The sequence below is a fragment of the Lipotes vexillifer genome, unplaced genomic scaffold, assembly GCF_000442215.2.
Source record: "Lipotes vexillifer unplaced genomic scaffold, Lipotes_vexillifer_v1.1 scaffold121, whole genome shotgun sequence".
In the NCBI taxonomy this organism is placed as follows: Eukaryota; Metazoa; Chordata; class Mammalia; order Artiodactyla; family Lipotidae; genus Lipotes; species Lipotes vexillifer.
The window spans coordinates 1191097-1207622 of NW_006773122.1; the positions used below are offsets into that span (position 1 = coordinate 1191097).

Here is a 16526-nt window from a genome sequence, read left to right on the forward strand (position 1 = left end):
GTGCTCCCTGCGCCGGCAGGCGGACTCCCAACCACTGCGCCACCAGGGAAGCCCCTCATTGTAATTTTGATTTGCATTTCTCTAATAATTAAAATGTTGAGCATCTTTTCATGTGTCTGTTGGCCGTCTGTATGTCTTCTTTGGAGAAATGTCTATTTAGCTCTTCTGCCCATTTTTTGACTGGGTTGTTTTTTTGTTATTGAGTTGTATGAGCTGTTTATATATTTTGGAATTAAGTCCTTGTCAGTCACATCATTTGCAAGTATTTTCTCCCCATCTGTAGGTTGTCTCTTTCCATTTTGTTTATGGTTTCCTTTGCTGTGCAAAAGCTTATAAGTTTGATTAGGTCACATTTGTTTATTCTTTTATTTGTATTGCCTTGGGAGACAAGGCTGATTAATCTTATCATATGTTCTGAAGTACTTTTGTTCGTATTTATCTTCTCTAGATGTTTCTGCTTTTCTTCTTCCTTCTCTTTATCCTGCTTTCCTTTTCCCCCTTTTTCTTTCTCTTGTTCTCTGATTTGGGTACAATGACTTCTTCATATTGTATTTTCAGCTTCCTAAAGATCAGTCTATGCTGTGTTGATCTTCTAGACTGCCTTGCTTTTCTAGATCTTGCTTTTCTTTGCGTTTCAGACTCTTCATCTCTAATGGGGTGAAATATGACCTTCATGTCTCCTTGACCTCTACTGTGGAAGAAAGTGCCCCCAACAGTTGTAGTCAGGGTTATTTATTGCGAGGTTTTTGATTACTTATTCAATCTCCTTACTGGTTTTAAATCTATTGATTTTCTGTTTCTTCATGATTTAGTACTGGTAAGTTTTGAGTTTCTAGGAATTTGTTTCATCTAGATTATTCAATTTGTTGGTGTACAGTTGTTCATAGTACTCTCTTACAATTTTTTTAGCTCTGTAAAATCAGTTGTAATGTCCCGTCTTTCATTTCTGATTTTAGTTATTTGAATCTCTTCTCTTTTTTCTTAGTCAGTCTAGTTAAAGGTTTACCAATTTTGTTGATCTTTTTGAAGAACCTACTCTTGGTTTCATTAATTTTTTCTGTTGGTTTTTATTGTCTATTTTGTTTATCTCTGCTCTAATCTTTATTATTCTCTTTCTTTTGGTAGACCTAGGGAGCATACACTCTTAATTATCATTATACAGTGTTCTATCACTGTAAAATTACACTGTATTATGTGTCTGAGTTCTTAGATGAGTGGTTAGATCAGAATTCTCTAAGACTAGCAGACCTCCATGTGCGACACAACAACACTCCCCTAAGCATTCCTAATTTTCCTTGTTTTATTTCACTTTTTAAATGGTACTTTTGTCATATTGTAATTTATCTTGTTTATTGTTTATTGTCTATCCATTTTGGTAGCATTTAAGTATGAATGGAACAGGAATATTTGGCTATATTAAAATGATATAGCTGAAGCTATAAGAGTGCATGACACAGAGTAGATGTTCACTGAACAACTAAATCATAGAGTGAACAACTAAATGATAGAGTGAACAACTAAATGATAGAGTGAATGAACAGTTTTACTCATTTAATAACCTGAGTGGAATTACCCAAATTTTTTTTTTTTTTTTTTTTTTTTCGGGTATACACGGGCCTCTCACTGCTGCGGAGCACAGGCTCCGGACGCGCAGGCTCAGCGGCCATGGCTCACGGGCCCAGCCGCTCCGCGGCATGTGGAATCTTCGGACCGGGGCACGAACCCATGTCCCCTGCATCTGCAGGCGGACTCTCAACCACTGTGCCACCCGGGAAGCCCTGCCCCAAATTTTATACATCAGAAAGCTTTTAAGATGTGGGTAAGTTGGGAGTAAGAAAGATGAGAAGAGAAGGGAAGACCAGAAGAAAAAGGTATTTTCATTTTGGGGAGATAATCTAAATATTTCTTATTTGCTATGGTAATTGGTGAGAGTAGTGATAAATCTGTATACTAGTAAGAGGAGCATTCTCAAAAGCCCTAAAGTGAAAGTGAGTTGAAGAAGAACAAGAATGTTTGAAGTGGAATGAATGAGGGGAGGTGGTTTATAATGATGTCAAAAAAATTGAGGAAGATAATGTAGGGCATTTTAAGGCATGCTGTAGGGTTTTCTAAAAGCAGGTTTATTGAGGTTTAATAGACAAACAAAGAATCGCACATATTTGATAACATTGGCTTATGTATACACCAGTGAAACTGTCACCACAGTCAAGAGAATGAAAATGTCCGTCATCCCCCAAAGTTTCTTCTTATCACTTGGAAATTAATTCCTCTTCCCCAACTGGCTCTCTGCCTCATCCCCAGGCAACGACTGACCTGTTTTCTGCCACTATATATTCATTTGCATTTTCTAGAATTTGATATAAGTAGAATCATAACGTATGCACCCTTGTTTTTACTGATTTCTTTCACTCAGCATACTTATTTTGAATTTAATCCGATTTTCTATGTGTACCAAGAGTTCATTCCTTTCTGTTGCTGATTAGTATTCTATCGTATGGACACCTATGATGGACATTTGAGTTAATTTTAGTTTTTGGCTTTTACAAATAAAGCTGCTATGAGCATTCCTGTACAAATGTTTGCATGCACATGTATTGGATATTGTATTTTGTATTGTGCACATGCCTAATACTTAATTCTTTTGGATAAACATTAGGAATGGAATGGCTGGATCATATAGTGAATGAATACTTAACCTGAGGAATTGCCTGTTTTCCAAAGGGATTGCACCATTTTACATTCCCACTAGCTGTGTGTAAAAGTTCATTTCTCTACATCCTTGCCAGTATTTAGTAATATTAGTTTTTAAAATTATAGTCATTTTAGTAAGTGATTAATGGTATCTCATTATGATACCATAGCATTTCCCTGATGACTAATGATGTTGGGCATCTTTTCCTGTTCTTATTTGCCATCAGTATATCTTTAGTGAAGTGTCTGTTTAAATCTTTTGGTCAGTTTTAAATAATTTCATTGTTAGAGGTCTTCATATATTCTGGCTGATGGTTCTTTATTAGATATATGACTTGGAAACAATTTCTCCTAGTCTGTGGCTTCTCTTTTTATTCTCTTAAATTGTGTCTTTTGAATACCAGAGGTCCAATTTATCATTTATTATTTTATGATTCATGCTTTTGGTGTCAACTAAGAAATCTTTGCCTCATCCTAGGTCACAAAGGATTTCTCCTACATTTTATTCTAGGAGTTTTAGACTTTATATTTAGGGCTATGAGCCATTTTGAGTTAATGTTTTTGTATGTAGTATGAAGAATGGATTAAGGTTCAATTTAAATTATGGATATCCAATTATTCCAGCACTATTTGTTGAAAAGGTGATTCTTTCCCCCACAGAATTGCCTTTGTTATTGTATCAGTTGGATCTATTTCTGAACTATCTATTCTGTTTCATTTATACATTTTTCTATCTTTACACCAATGCCACACTCTCTTGATTATTGCAGTGTGTGTATAATAAGCCTTGAGATCAGGTAGTGTTAAGCCTCAAAGTTATTTATTTTTTTTTTTGCAAAGTTGTTTTGGCGATTCTTGGTCCTTTTCCTTTCCATGTGAATATAAAACTGTCCTTCTCATACAGTGACAGTTTTATTTCTCTCCTTGTCAGTTTCTCCTCTAAAGCTTGTTGCTGTTTTGAATAGATTGCACTGAAGTTATAAATCAATTTGCAGAATTTGACATTATAAAAATAATGAGCTGACACATGAATGTGATGTAGCTCCTTTAAGTCTTCTCTCATTTCTGTTAGCATTGTTTTATAGTTTTCAGTGTACAGGTGTTTCACATCTTTTGTCAGATTTGCCCCCAAACCTTTCATACTTAAAAATTCTACTGTAGATGTTTTAAATTTTAATTTCTGGTTATTTATTGATTGTATATGGAAGTACAACCAATTATTGTATATTGAGCTGGTATACTTCAACCTTCCTGAGCTTACTAATTAGTTCTAGTACCATTTTTTGGTAGAATACATTGGATTTTCTGCATAGAAGATCATGTTATCTACAAGTGAATGTGGTTTTACCCTTTCCTTTCCCAACCAGACGGTTTCAATTTCTTTTTTGCCTTATTGCACTGACTAGAAACTCCAGTACAATGTTTAATAGAAGTTGTGGGAGTAATTCCTTCCACTTTTTTCTTCATTGTCAAGATTGTTTTAGCTATTCTAGGGCCTGTTCCTTTCCATGTAAGTTTTTTTTTTTTCAAAACAAGCAACTTTTTTTTTTTTTAATGAGGTATGCGGGCCTCTCACTGTTGTGGCCTCTCCCGTTGCGGAGCACAGGCTCCAGATGCGCAGGCTCAGTGACCATGACTCACGGGCCTAGCCGCTCCGCAGCATGTGGGATCCTCCAGGACCAGGGCACGAACCCGTGTCCCCTGCATCGACAGGTGGACTCTCAACCACTGCGCCACCAGGGAAGCCCAACAAGCAAATTTTTATTGAAGTATAGTTGATATACAGTGTTGTGTTGGTTTCAGTTGTATAGCAAGATGATTCACTTATATATATATATTATTTTTCAGATTATTTTCCATTATAGGGTATTACAAGATATTGAATCTAGTTCCCTGTGCCATACAATAGGTCTTTGTTGTTTATCTGTTTTATATATAGTAGTGTCTATCTGTTAATCCTAAACTCCTAATATATTCCTCCCCACCTTTCCCCTTGATGACCATAGTTTGTCTTCTATGTCTGTGAGTCTATTTCTGTTTTGTAAATAAGTTCATTTGTATCTTTTTTTAGATTCCACATATAAGTGATATGATATTTGTGTTTCTCTTTCTGACTTACTTCACTTAGTATGGTAATCTCTAGGTCCATCCTTGTTGCTGCAAATGGCATTATTTCATTCTTTTTTATGGCTGAGTAATATTCCATATTACATATGTGCCACATCTTCTTTATCCATTCATCTGTTGATGGACAGTTAGGTTGCTTCCATGTGTTGGCTACTGTAAATAGTGCTGCTATGAACATTGGGGTGCATGTATCTTTTCAAATTAGAATTTTCATCTTTTCTGGATATATGCCCAGGAGTGGGATTGCTGGATCATATGGGAACTCTATTTTTAGTTTTTTTAAGGAACACCATATAAATTTTAAAATAATTTTGTCTAAGTCTACAAAAATCAAAACAAAACTTGCTGTCATTTTTAAGAGAAATTGCTTTAAGCCTATAGATCAATTTGGGCATCATTAACATCTTTATTGTTTATAGTCTTCATATCAGTGGCCATGGTATATCTCTATTTATTTGATTTCTTTTAATGACATTTTGTGATTTTCTTCCTAAAATCCTACATGTTTTGATAAGTGTAAGCCTAAGTGTTTCAATTTCTTTGGAGTGATTAAAAATGGTACTGTTTTTATTTGTGCTTGCATGTTTTTATTATTAGTATAGAGAAATGTGATTGATTTTTGTGTTCATCTTGTATCCTCTTACTTTGCTGAACTCACTTAGTTTTAGGCATAATATTGGTAAATTCCTTTGGATTGCCTACATAGACAATCATTCATGTCATTTGCGTATCGGGACAGTTTTATTTCTTTCCTTTCTGATCTGTATGCTTCTAATTTTTCTTTCTTGTGTTATTTTAGTGGGTAGGATTTCCAGTATTATGTTGAAGGAGAATGGTGAGAGCAAACATCATTGTCTTGTTCCTGATCTAAGAGGGGAATCATTCAATCTTTCATCATTAAGTATTATATTTTCTGTGGGTTGTATTTTTTTGTTTTTTGTTTGTTTGGTATATGCTCTTCATTAAGTTAGGGAAATTCCTCTCTGTTACTATTTTGCTGAGAATTTTTTTTTATCATTCATGAGTATTGGATTTTTGTCAAATGCCTGTTCTGTGTCAATTGATATAATCATTTACTTTTTCTTTGAATCTTGTTGGTTAATTTTCTATTTTGAGCCAGCTTTGAATACTTGGAATACATTTCACTTAGTCATAGTGTATAATTTTTTTTTTATAGATTGTTGAATTTGGTTTGTTAATATTTTTTGAGGATTTTTATGTCTACATTCATGGGAGACATTGATCTGTAGTTTTCTTTCACTGTACAGTCTTGGTATGGTTTTGGTAATAATTTTCTGATAAAATGATTTGGGAAGTATTCCCTCCTCTTCTATTTTCTGGAAGAGATTGTGTAAAATCAGTGTTAATTCTTTAAATTTTGGTAGAATTCTCTAGTGAAACCATTTTTCCTTTTTTGTGAGGTCTTTAAAAATCAACTTTTTACATAGTTATAGGACCATGCAGATGATATATTTCATCTTAGTTGAGTTTTGGTGTTTGAAGAAATGGTCCATTTCTTCTACCTTGCCAAATTTATGAGGCTGAAGTTGTTCATAATATTCTCACATTATCCTTTTAATGACTGCAAGATCTATAGTAACTTGTTAATATCTATCTTTACAATTTCCAACATCTTTTTCAATTCTGGTCTGTTTTTTCTTCTTTGACTGATTTTTCTCTTCATTATGAGTATCATTTTCCAGTTTCTATACATGCCTCATAATTCTTGATTTAGTGGTAGACATTGTGAATTTTACCTTGTTGGATGATAGATACTTCTGTGTTCCAATACATATTTTTGAAGCTTTTTTCTGTAGTTGAGTTAAGTTAGTTGGAAACAGTTGTTAGGTGGCACCAGAGCAAGATTTAAATATAGAGCTAATAATTTTCCACTATTGAGGCAAGACCCTTCTGTGTATTCTTCCCAGGGAATTGTAAAGTTTTCCAGTCTGGCTGGTGGGGACAGGCATTAATCTTGGCTTTTTGTGAGCTCCAGTTACTGTTTCCTTCTTCCTTTCTGGTGTCTCTTTTCCCAGACTCTGATTTTCCTTACATATATGCACTGACCAGTACTCTCCTAAATACTAGAAGTGGACCCTCTGCAAGTCTCTGGAGCTCTCTTTCTGTGCAGCTTTCTCCTCTTTGGCCTCTGCTCTGTGAGTATAGCTGCCTTGGTCTTTCTGTACTATTAGTTCTTTCTCTTCCACTCTGGAAGTCTGTTGGCCCCTGCCTGGACTCTCTTGTCCTGTGTCATACCTAGAAGTGTTCTCAAGGCAGTAAACTGGGCAATCAGAGGGGTCACCTCAATTTGTCTCCCATCTCTCAAGGGTCACTGTCCTTCACAGCCTGATGTCTAATACCTTTAAAGCCATTGCTTCATACACTTCTCTGGTTTTTCCATTGGTTCAGGTGAAAGTTCCCATCCGTTCCCTATTACTTCACTTTGATCAGAAGCAGAAGTTTGGAATTGGTTTATAAAATTTAATTTTGTTTTATAATTATGTAAAATTTTTTGTGGTTACAAAGTCAAATCAACAGAACATGGTATATTCAAAGAAAATTAGGTATGATTTCTGTCCCTTCTATCTTATTTCCTTCCTCCCTGGGGTAGGAAGTGTCTAAGGTAGCTGCCAGTTTTTCCCACCTCCTGATATTCATGGCCTTTTGTAATACCCTCTGCATAAGTAAGCAGCTTCTAACCAATGGCTTATGACAACATAGAGGGGATGTCACTTATATATTGATAATAAGATTGTAAAAGTTTGTGACTTCCATCTTGCTTACAGACTCTTCTCTTGACTCCCTAGATAAGAAAGTTGTAAGTTGGATGGCAAAATACTGTGCGTGGCTTCCTCTCAACAACCAACAAGGACATGAATGCCCTTAGTCCAACAATCCTTGAGGCATTAAATTGTGCCAACAATCATGTAATTGAGCTTGGAAATGAATCTCCCCCATTTGAGTCTTCAGATGAGAGAGACGCCAGCCTGGGCCAATACCTTGATTATAGATTTGTAGAAGACTCCGAAGCAGAGGACTCAGATAATCCATGTCCAGATTCCTGGCCAACATAAACTGTGAAACAATAGATGTGTGTTGTTTTAAGCCACTAAGTTTTGGGGTAGGTTGCTACAATTCAATAGATAACTAATAATACCTTTTGTAGATTATATTTTATTTGATGGCTTATTCTTCCATCATTTGCTTTTTATTTTTAAGGTAAACATATACAGTTGATTTTCATGATTCACAGATTCTGTATCTGCAAATTCACCTACTTGCTAAAATGTATTTATAATCTCAAAATCGATACTCACAGTGCTTTTTCAGTCATTGGCAGACATGCACAGAGTAGCAAAAAATTTGAGTTACCCCATGCACACATTCCCAGCTGAGTTTAAACAAGGGGATGCTCTGCCTTCCTGTTTCAGCTCTCATACAGAGATGAACAGATGACGGGGATGGTAGGGGCAATTCAGTGTAGTGCAAGAAACTCCAGCTCTGGAGTCAGTTGGATAGGGTTTGAATCTAACTCTGGCCTTTGTTACTGGACCTCAGGCAAATTACTTAACTGTTCTGAACCTTGGGTTTTTTTTGGTAAAATAAAGAAAATAGAATCCACCAACATAAGTTGTTTTTAAGGTTATAATCTTAATTATACAAAGTTGTAATTTAAGATTATAATCTATTTTATGTTGATTTATTCCCCTTTGGAGAAATGGTTCAGTATTCACTAATTCTGTGTTTGCAGCAACTTAACTGAACATAGCTACCATGAATAAGTAGAATTAACGGTATACATATTCACATTTTTAGAAAATAAATGGTAATAACAGACTATTTTCATTTTTTTCTACTTTTTTTCCCCTCATATAACATTATATCCTGAAGTTACCTCCATATTAGTACATAGAGACACTTCTCTCTGTCTCTCTCTTACAGCTGAATAGTACTGTTTTGTGTGTATACTGTAATTTATACAGCTAGACCTGTTAGTAGATGTGTGGGTTGACTGATGTCTTTTGGTATTAAAAATAGTAGCACAATGAGTAACTTTTTTTTTTTTTTTTTTTCCAATGTGTATTTGGGATATATTCCTGGAATGGAGTTTCTGAGTTAAAAGGCAAAAGCTTACATGTAGTGTTGTGGTTTTAGACTATTTGATAATCCTCCCCTTAAGAGGTAGAGCTCAATTCCCATTCATTTGATTGTGGGCACCCGTAGTGATTCACTTTCAGGAAATAGAATACAAAAGAAGTAATGAGATGTCATTTTTAATTTAGGTTATAAGAAGACTATGGCTTCTATCTTGTGTGTGCTCTCTCACTATCTTTCCCTTGACTCACTGGTGTGGGTAGAAGCCCGCTTCCATACTAAGAGGGAGGCTTGAGAGGGAAGACCCCTACCATGTCATGAGGATAATAGAGTAGCTGAAGGAAATTCCCCCATGGTGAACAACTGAGCTTGGAAATTGAAATTCTGAGGCTTGTAATCAGCTACTTGATCGAGTTTAGAAGCATATCCTCCTCCAGTTCAGCCTTGAAATAATTGCAGCCCTGGCTGACAGCTTGACTGCAACCTCATGACAGACTAGACCTGAACCACCCAGCTAAGCTATTCCCACATTCTCCAATCACAGAAACTATGAAACAGTTAACTACAACAATGTATATAGTTTCAGACTGCTAAATTTCAGGTAATTTGTTACACAGCAATAGATAATGAATACATATAGTTTTGTTAACTATTGCTAAATCTTCTGTATAGGGGCTATACCATTTTTCTGTCCCATGAGTAATATATGAGAATTCCAGATTCCCATGACTCTAATAACACTGTGTATTTCCAAACTAAGAATACTTTTTTTTTTAACAAGGTAATAGATGAGAGATAGTAAATTACTGTGGCTTTAATTTTTATTTCTTTTATTATAGGAGAGGACTCCTTTCTACCTTCTTTTTGTTTTTTTATTTTTTATTTTTTTTAAAGGAATTCCTTTATTTTTATTTATTTATTTATTTATTTTTGGCTGTGTTGGGTCTTCGTTTCTGTGCGTGGGCTTTCTCCAGCTGCGGCAAGTGGGGGCCACTCTTCATCGCGGTGCGCGGGCCTCTCACTATCACGGCCTCTCTTGTTGCGGAGCACAGGCTCCAGACGCGCAGGCTCAGTAGTTGTGGCTCACGGGCCTAGTTGCTCCGCGGCATGTGGGATCTTCCCAGACCAGGGCTCGAACCCGTGTCCCCTGCATTGGCAGGCAGACTCTCAACCACTGCACCACCAGGGAAGCCCTCTATGTCACTCTTGCTCTCCGTCTCTGCTATGTGAGGACACAGTGAGAAAGTAGTCACCTGCAAGCCAGGGAGAGAGCTCTTACCAGAACCTGACCCTTCTTTTTAAATTAAATATTAAAATAAGGACAGCTTCCCATCATGCTTAGGATAAAGAGCTAACATTTTCACAATTTCTACATGGCTCTGCACAATCTGATCCCTTCCCATATCAACTTCCACTGGTATCACTGCTTTAGGATTCTGAATTAATCATTACTATACCCTTAGTGCATAACACAGTGAGTGACTACAGTGTCTTACGCACAAGACATGCAATAAAGATTGATGTAACTGTGGAAGTTTAAATTGGAGTGCTGTTTGTTGCCCATTTCTTACCCTCTTCTTTGTCTTGACCAAATGTTAGGCCTTTTTCCTCCCCTCATACTCCTAAATTTTGGCTTGCCCCCAAGTTTAAACATACACTAAAGGGTAAGGATATGTGCAACATCCTCCCTCAGCAGCTTACTCTCAGAATCCAAATACCCTAGAAACATTTCCTGTTAAAGTACCCTGGTTTTGCCACTTGCACACCTCCATCTCTTGAAAGTTCCTGCTAACACTTCTTACACCTCCCTACTAAAGAAAAGCCTTTTTCTGTTTGATTTTGTGAGGTGCTTGCAGATTTCTGAGATTGGTGCATTCTCCCTATTGCAATAATCTTTCTGAATAAAATCTCTTCATATCTAAATCCAGACATGTTTTTATTTGACATGGGAAACAAAACTGCTAATGTAAAATTGCTGCTCATTTAATTACACACAAGCCAGAAATCATGGCTCTTTTGAAATCTATGATGATTCAAAATTGTATCTATTTATGTACAGGAAACATCAGTTTGTTAGTATGCCTTTTTTTTTTTTAAGTAAAAAAGCTTGATGTAAGGTAAAGGTTATGATAAGTGTTTCGTTGGTTCTTCTTTTTTTTTTTTAATCAAGTGATTTTTTTCCCTGAAGTCTAACCTCCTCACTCTCTTCCTCTCTTTTCTTTCCTTCTGTTGTTTTAGTCTCCTCCTTCTCGGTCTCAGTCTCCCGTGTTGTGTCCGGTTTCCCACTTCTGTTCCTGTGCTTCCATTTTTCACGCTTAAGTTTCCCATCTGTCTGTCTCCACAAGCCTTCTCCTTTGCCCCCATTATTCTTGTTTTCTCCTAGTCTCTGATTCTCATCTCCTCTTCCCTCTCTTTATTTTCTTCAGTCGGCCTCTGCAACTTATTGCAGTAGTAGTAGTTTCCCCTAGAGAATTCCATATAATCGTTTTTAGCGTAAAGTTCATTATTTCTGTGTGTTCTCTTTCTCTGCTCCTCAGTGAACTCTTCCATCACTCTGGCCCACAGTGGAATCTCCATTCCACGTTTTCACCCCTCTCAGCAAGTAGAATCTCCCGGTAGAGGGCTGTGCCATTTACAAACACTTTTAGGTAAAGTCTCCAATGAGAATATTTTACTGTTCCAAATTCTTCCTCTTCCACCAAATGAAGCTTTCTAATAGAGGACATTCACTCAAACTTCTTACCCAGGCCTCCTATAAAATATCTCTGCAAAATTTTGCATGTTACTGGTTTGTATAATTCTCCTTTATGTCTTTTCCCCCTCCCCTCGCTGCCGCGGTGGTACAGCCCAGCCTCTGAATAAACCGAATTCCTCTGCTTGTACGGAACCGGCCGGCCTCTCAAGATGGCGGCTCCCACTGAGACACAGCGCATGGGATCGGCCATATTGCCTCCTGAACAAAGCCGCCCAGGGTGCGGAGTGGGCAAAGCTGCCCGGTACCGAACAGCGCAGGCCCGGGAGCCCAGTGCTTTGCTCACCCAGACAGGAAGCGGGAGAGTTCGCCGCTATGGATGTGACAGCTGTCCCGGGTTAAGCCGTGACGGGCGTTTCTAGATCTGATAACGGAACTGCAGGTCAGAAGGCGGACATGTGTGGTGATGAGTGAGTCTTTTGGATTGGTAATGGAACGGGAGGGGTCCGTGAGTGTCAGTGATTGGAGACTGATGAAGTCACTGGTGGGGAAGGTATGTAGGATTAGGGTTGGGCTTATTTGGGAGTCAGGGATGGGGTGAGCTGTGAGGTTAGTAATTGGATAACGGTGTGTCAGTGACGGGGTTGTCTGTGGGATCAGAAATGGTGTGTAGGGGAACTGACTGGTGATGGCTGGGTCAGGGATTTAGGGGACTCTGAGGAATCAGTGATTGGTGAGGGAGGCTGTGGACTAAATGATGAGGGCATCCATGTGGCAGTCAGTGATGTGGTGGGCATGGGGCAGATCTGTGGGGTATGTGATTGCTAGGTCCGAGGATTCAGAAATTTGGAGGGAGCAGTAACGGGATCAGGGAATCTTGATGATCAGCCCTACTGTTTTTTACATACATTAAAATTTCCACAGGTCATAGGCAACCTTAAAGGTCAAATCTCTTCTCAACCATTATGCCCTTATTCTGGTGCCCCGCATAAAAATGATCATTTTGAAACAAGACCAAACAAATCAAAAAAGATAGGATTATTATGAAAAGTGTGATTTTCGTCCTACCTCTTTCTAAGTTTATTGAAATCATTTTATATTTTATTCAAGAAATATTTATTGAACACCTGTTGGATGCCCAGAGATAAGTATGACTATTTCTCCTGGTTGTTTCCTTCCAGATCTATTTTGACAAAGCCTGGAATACCCCATATAAAACAGTCTGTCTATCATGGGAGCACCCACTTCCTCTGAACCGGTTAAGTCTTACCTACCTGACTCCTTCTGGGACTGAGAAGGATTTCCCAGGTATGTACCTTCTTACGTTAGGGTGTATTCCGTTGTATCAGTGGTTCCAACTTACCACCATTTTTATATGCAGACAAACATACTGTTGAAATCAGCAATAAAAATTTAAACGGAAAACATCTTAAAATTAACATTTTGGTCCATGAATATTGATTGGCAGGAAAATCTGCTGAGTTGAAGGAAAATATGAGAGCTCTTGGGAGATTATTAGAATTCAGCTGCTGATTCCTTTCTGGGGAATACGGGAATACATTCCTCAGTTTTTCATTTGCTCATGAGCCATTCTTATGGCCGGGGAGCTTCATCTTTGTGTGTGTGTGTGTGTGTGTGTGTGTGTGTGTATTGCCTTATGAAAACATTAGAGTGGAATTGCTGGTTCATAGTGGGGAAAATAAGTTGTTAATAAATCAACAGGAAACATATGTTCACATCTGTACAATTAAATTAAAAAACCTTGTCCAAGTTCTGTATGATCATAGTATGTAGTCACAAGAGGACTTCCTTCACATGGTACGTGCTGATCTTTCTATAAAGACCGAACAGTCTTCTCCCACAGGTTGACCCAACATCTACCTGACTTCTGTGGTAGTTGTTTCTAGACTGCTGAATGTGGAACCTGCAGTCTGTGTCTGATCTGTGAAAACATCCTTCTGATCACCAATTTTGCCTTTTCAGTCATCTACCTTTTTAGAAGAGAACAGAAAATGATGAAGTCCCAGGTGAGTTGCTTTAATTTTTAATTTCTTAAATTTCTTATTTTGGTTCTTCATACAATCAAATGGAAAAATGAAGATAGCTAAAATTTGGATCAGGGAAAGACAGCCAAAATAAAGATCCAGACCTAGAAAGAGTTGCTAGGTAATATGTAGATAACCTGGCCTGAAACCATTTACAAAAATGGAGGTACCAATTTTTCTTATCTTTCTTGCTGACATCATCAGTTACATGATTTGCAGACCTCTGAAGAGAAAACAGATACATTTCCCATGGGAAGAAATTATTTCTTGCCATATAAGACTAAGATTTCATTTTTGGGTCTTTCTCTAGGTGGTGGAGTGTGCAGTGTTCTCACCAACACTACTGTGGTAAATGCAATTATAAATTTCTTGTAGCTGTATCACAGAGTGATTCCTTTTAGAGGGAAGTTATCATAATGTCATAGCCAAACTCCTTAACTTTATCCTTTAGAGCTGGAGTTATCAAACTATTGCCTAGATTCAGTTCTCCAACTGTTTTTGTAAAAGTTTTATTGGCAGCACAACCATGCCATTTGTTTACATATTGTCTATGGCTACTTTTATAGTACAATGGCACCATATGGCCTGCAATGCTGAAAATATATACTTTACTGAAAAAGTTTGTTGACCTCTTCTTTAGAGGACCAGATTGATTATAGAGGCTTCCTATTGGCCAGCCTTCTCTACTGATAAAGTCTAGATAACATAGGATGGATACATTTTGAATGGTCTTCCAAAATACATATTTCTTTAAAAAGGCAGTTCTTGAAATATAATTGTCTGGCCGAGCTTTGGAGAGCAAGGGTCACTGATGCTCTGTACCCTTTACTATGGTTTCAGAGTTTGTAGGATTGCTGTCTAACTTGGGGCTAGTTCCTTTTCTGTGTTTCTGTTTTTAACAGTCTGTTATTTTTTCTCCCTGCCAATATTCACTATATATATGGTATAAAAATCTTTAACTATATAAAAAGATAAAAATTTAAACACTGAGGGACCTTTTAACTTAAACTCTCCTCCTCCTGAGATTATCAGTATTAACCATGTTTGTAACCTTGTGATGGAGCATACATGTGTAATAGTACCAGTGCCAGGGGTGTCTCTTACTTTCTTGTTCCTTTTTTGGGGAAAAATAATGTTATAGTAAACATTCTGTTTTGCAACTTGATTTTTAACTTTACTGTCCAGTATAACAATTTTTGTATACATTTTGAATATCTTCCTATGCTGGTATATAGAATTCTCCTTTATTATTTTATCAGATCCATAATATATCCTGTGGACTGGAATTGTTTCTTCATCTGTAAAATGGAGATTGTAATCCTTATAGGGTTGTTGTGAAAATTGAGTAAAAACCACACTTAGAACTGTAACTGAGGATGGTTTGTTTTATATTTAAGCATTAGCTATTATTATTATATCATCATTATTATTGTCAAATCTTGGAATCAGCTTTTGCATTAGGAGTTCTTATGTATATTTTACAGTGGAACTTAACAAATGAGTTCTATTGTGAAAAGACAGGTTTTTTCCCTTTTTGGGTCTCAGTAGCTTTGGAGCTGTGCTGTCCAATATAGAGCCACCAGCCTCATGTGGTTATTGAGCACTTGAAATTGGCTAGTCTGAATTGAAGTGTGCTTTGAGTGTAAAGTACATAGTGGGTTTTGAAGATATAATTGCAGAAATTCATTAATAATGTTTAAAGATTGATTACATGTTGAAATGATATTTTGAATATACTGGGATAAATATATATTATTGAAAATAATTTTTTGAATGTTGCCTCTAGAAAATTTAAAATTACTTATCTAGTTGGCTTTATAGTTCTGTTAGAGCTGCTTTAAAGATGAAAATGGATTTTTTTATTGGCCCAATAAATCCAACTATCATGGCTAATTAACTTGCTTGTTAGCTCAGGAAGAAAGATTTATATTTTTTCCATACAGTCCAGAAGTGAAGTCATCATTTTCACACATACCTATCTTTCTTTTCTTCCTCTTAACACCTACTCCCCTTCCATTTCCTCCATCTCTTCCATTCTTCCAGTCACTCAAGCTGTAAAAATTGCTTGTAGCTGATTGGAAAGTACAATTTTCCACTGATTATGCACTATTTTACTCAAAATTTTACTCAATATTAACAAAATTTATACATATTTAGTATATTAAAGCATTCTAGTATCATTGATAAAGCAAAGTTAGAATGTCAGCATTACGTTTATTAATTTTCTTATCAGAATGGTTTCCCTCTACATTCTACATTTATCTTCCTCATGTTACTGTCCTTTAGATCACAAGAATATTCTTGACAGTATACAAAACTGTTCTTAACTAAGCATAAAGTTTATTTTATTCTCTATAATTTTCATTCATTCCTTTTTAGCAGACATTTCTTGAGTAGTCAATATATGTCACAGGTGCTGGCTGGCTGTGGAATATCTCAAGAGTTACGCATGGTTCTTTCTTGGGAAGAATGCAGAGAAAAATGGGGTGAACAGATGTGGAAACTAACATTAACACATAAAAGCTCTATAATAGACATGGGAGCAAGGGACTTTTATAGTCGATAAGGGGGAGCAGCCAGCTTTATAAATAAGTCAAGGATAAGAGTCTTAAAAGATTATTAAACTCTGGATCTTGAAGGAAGTAGGATGAGGATAGGAAACAGCATTTGAAAAAGTAGAAAAGGCTGAGAATTTGAGGTAAACTAAAGCGGAGGGTGTCTCATGGCAAGTTTGTCTGAAGGCAGCATTAAGGTAATAAAATATAAAAGGTCTTGTTTACAGTATCAAGCAAGGCATTGTGGAATAAGTACAGTGGTCAAGAACCCAGCTACTAAGTCAGGACACCCGCTTTTTCTTTTTTTTTTTTTTTTTTTAT

General features: G+C 36.8%; 1 protein-coding gene and 1 pseudogene across 1 annotated transcript in view; one reads left to right on the forward strand and one right to left on the reverse strand.

The window, feature by feature from the left end:
- The window catches only part of LOC103085026 (protein phosphatase 1 regulatory subunit 12A-like), a 13717-nt pseudogene extending 13019 nt beyond the window's left edge, over positions 1-698 (reverse strand).
- Positions 699-11817: 11119 nt separating this feature from the next.
- The window catches only part of LOC103085306 (zinc finger protein 300-like), a 10514-nt gene continuing 5805 nt past the window's right edge, over positions 11818-16526 (forward strand). The window contains exons 1-5 of the mRNA XM_007448062.1: positions 11818-11986; positions 12028-12158; positions 12266-12418; positions 12787-12913; positions 13589-13632. Of these exons, the coding sequence (XP_007448124.1) occupies positions 11818-11986; positions 12028-12158; positions 12266-12418; positions 12787-12913; positions 13589-13632 (624 nt within the window). The remainder of the gene's footprint in view (positions 11987-12027; positions 12159-12265; positions 12419-12786; positions 12914-13588; positions 13633-16526) is intronic.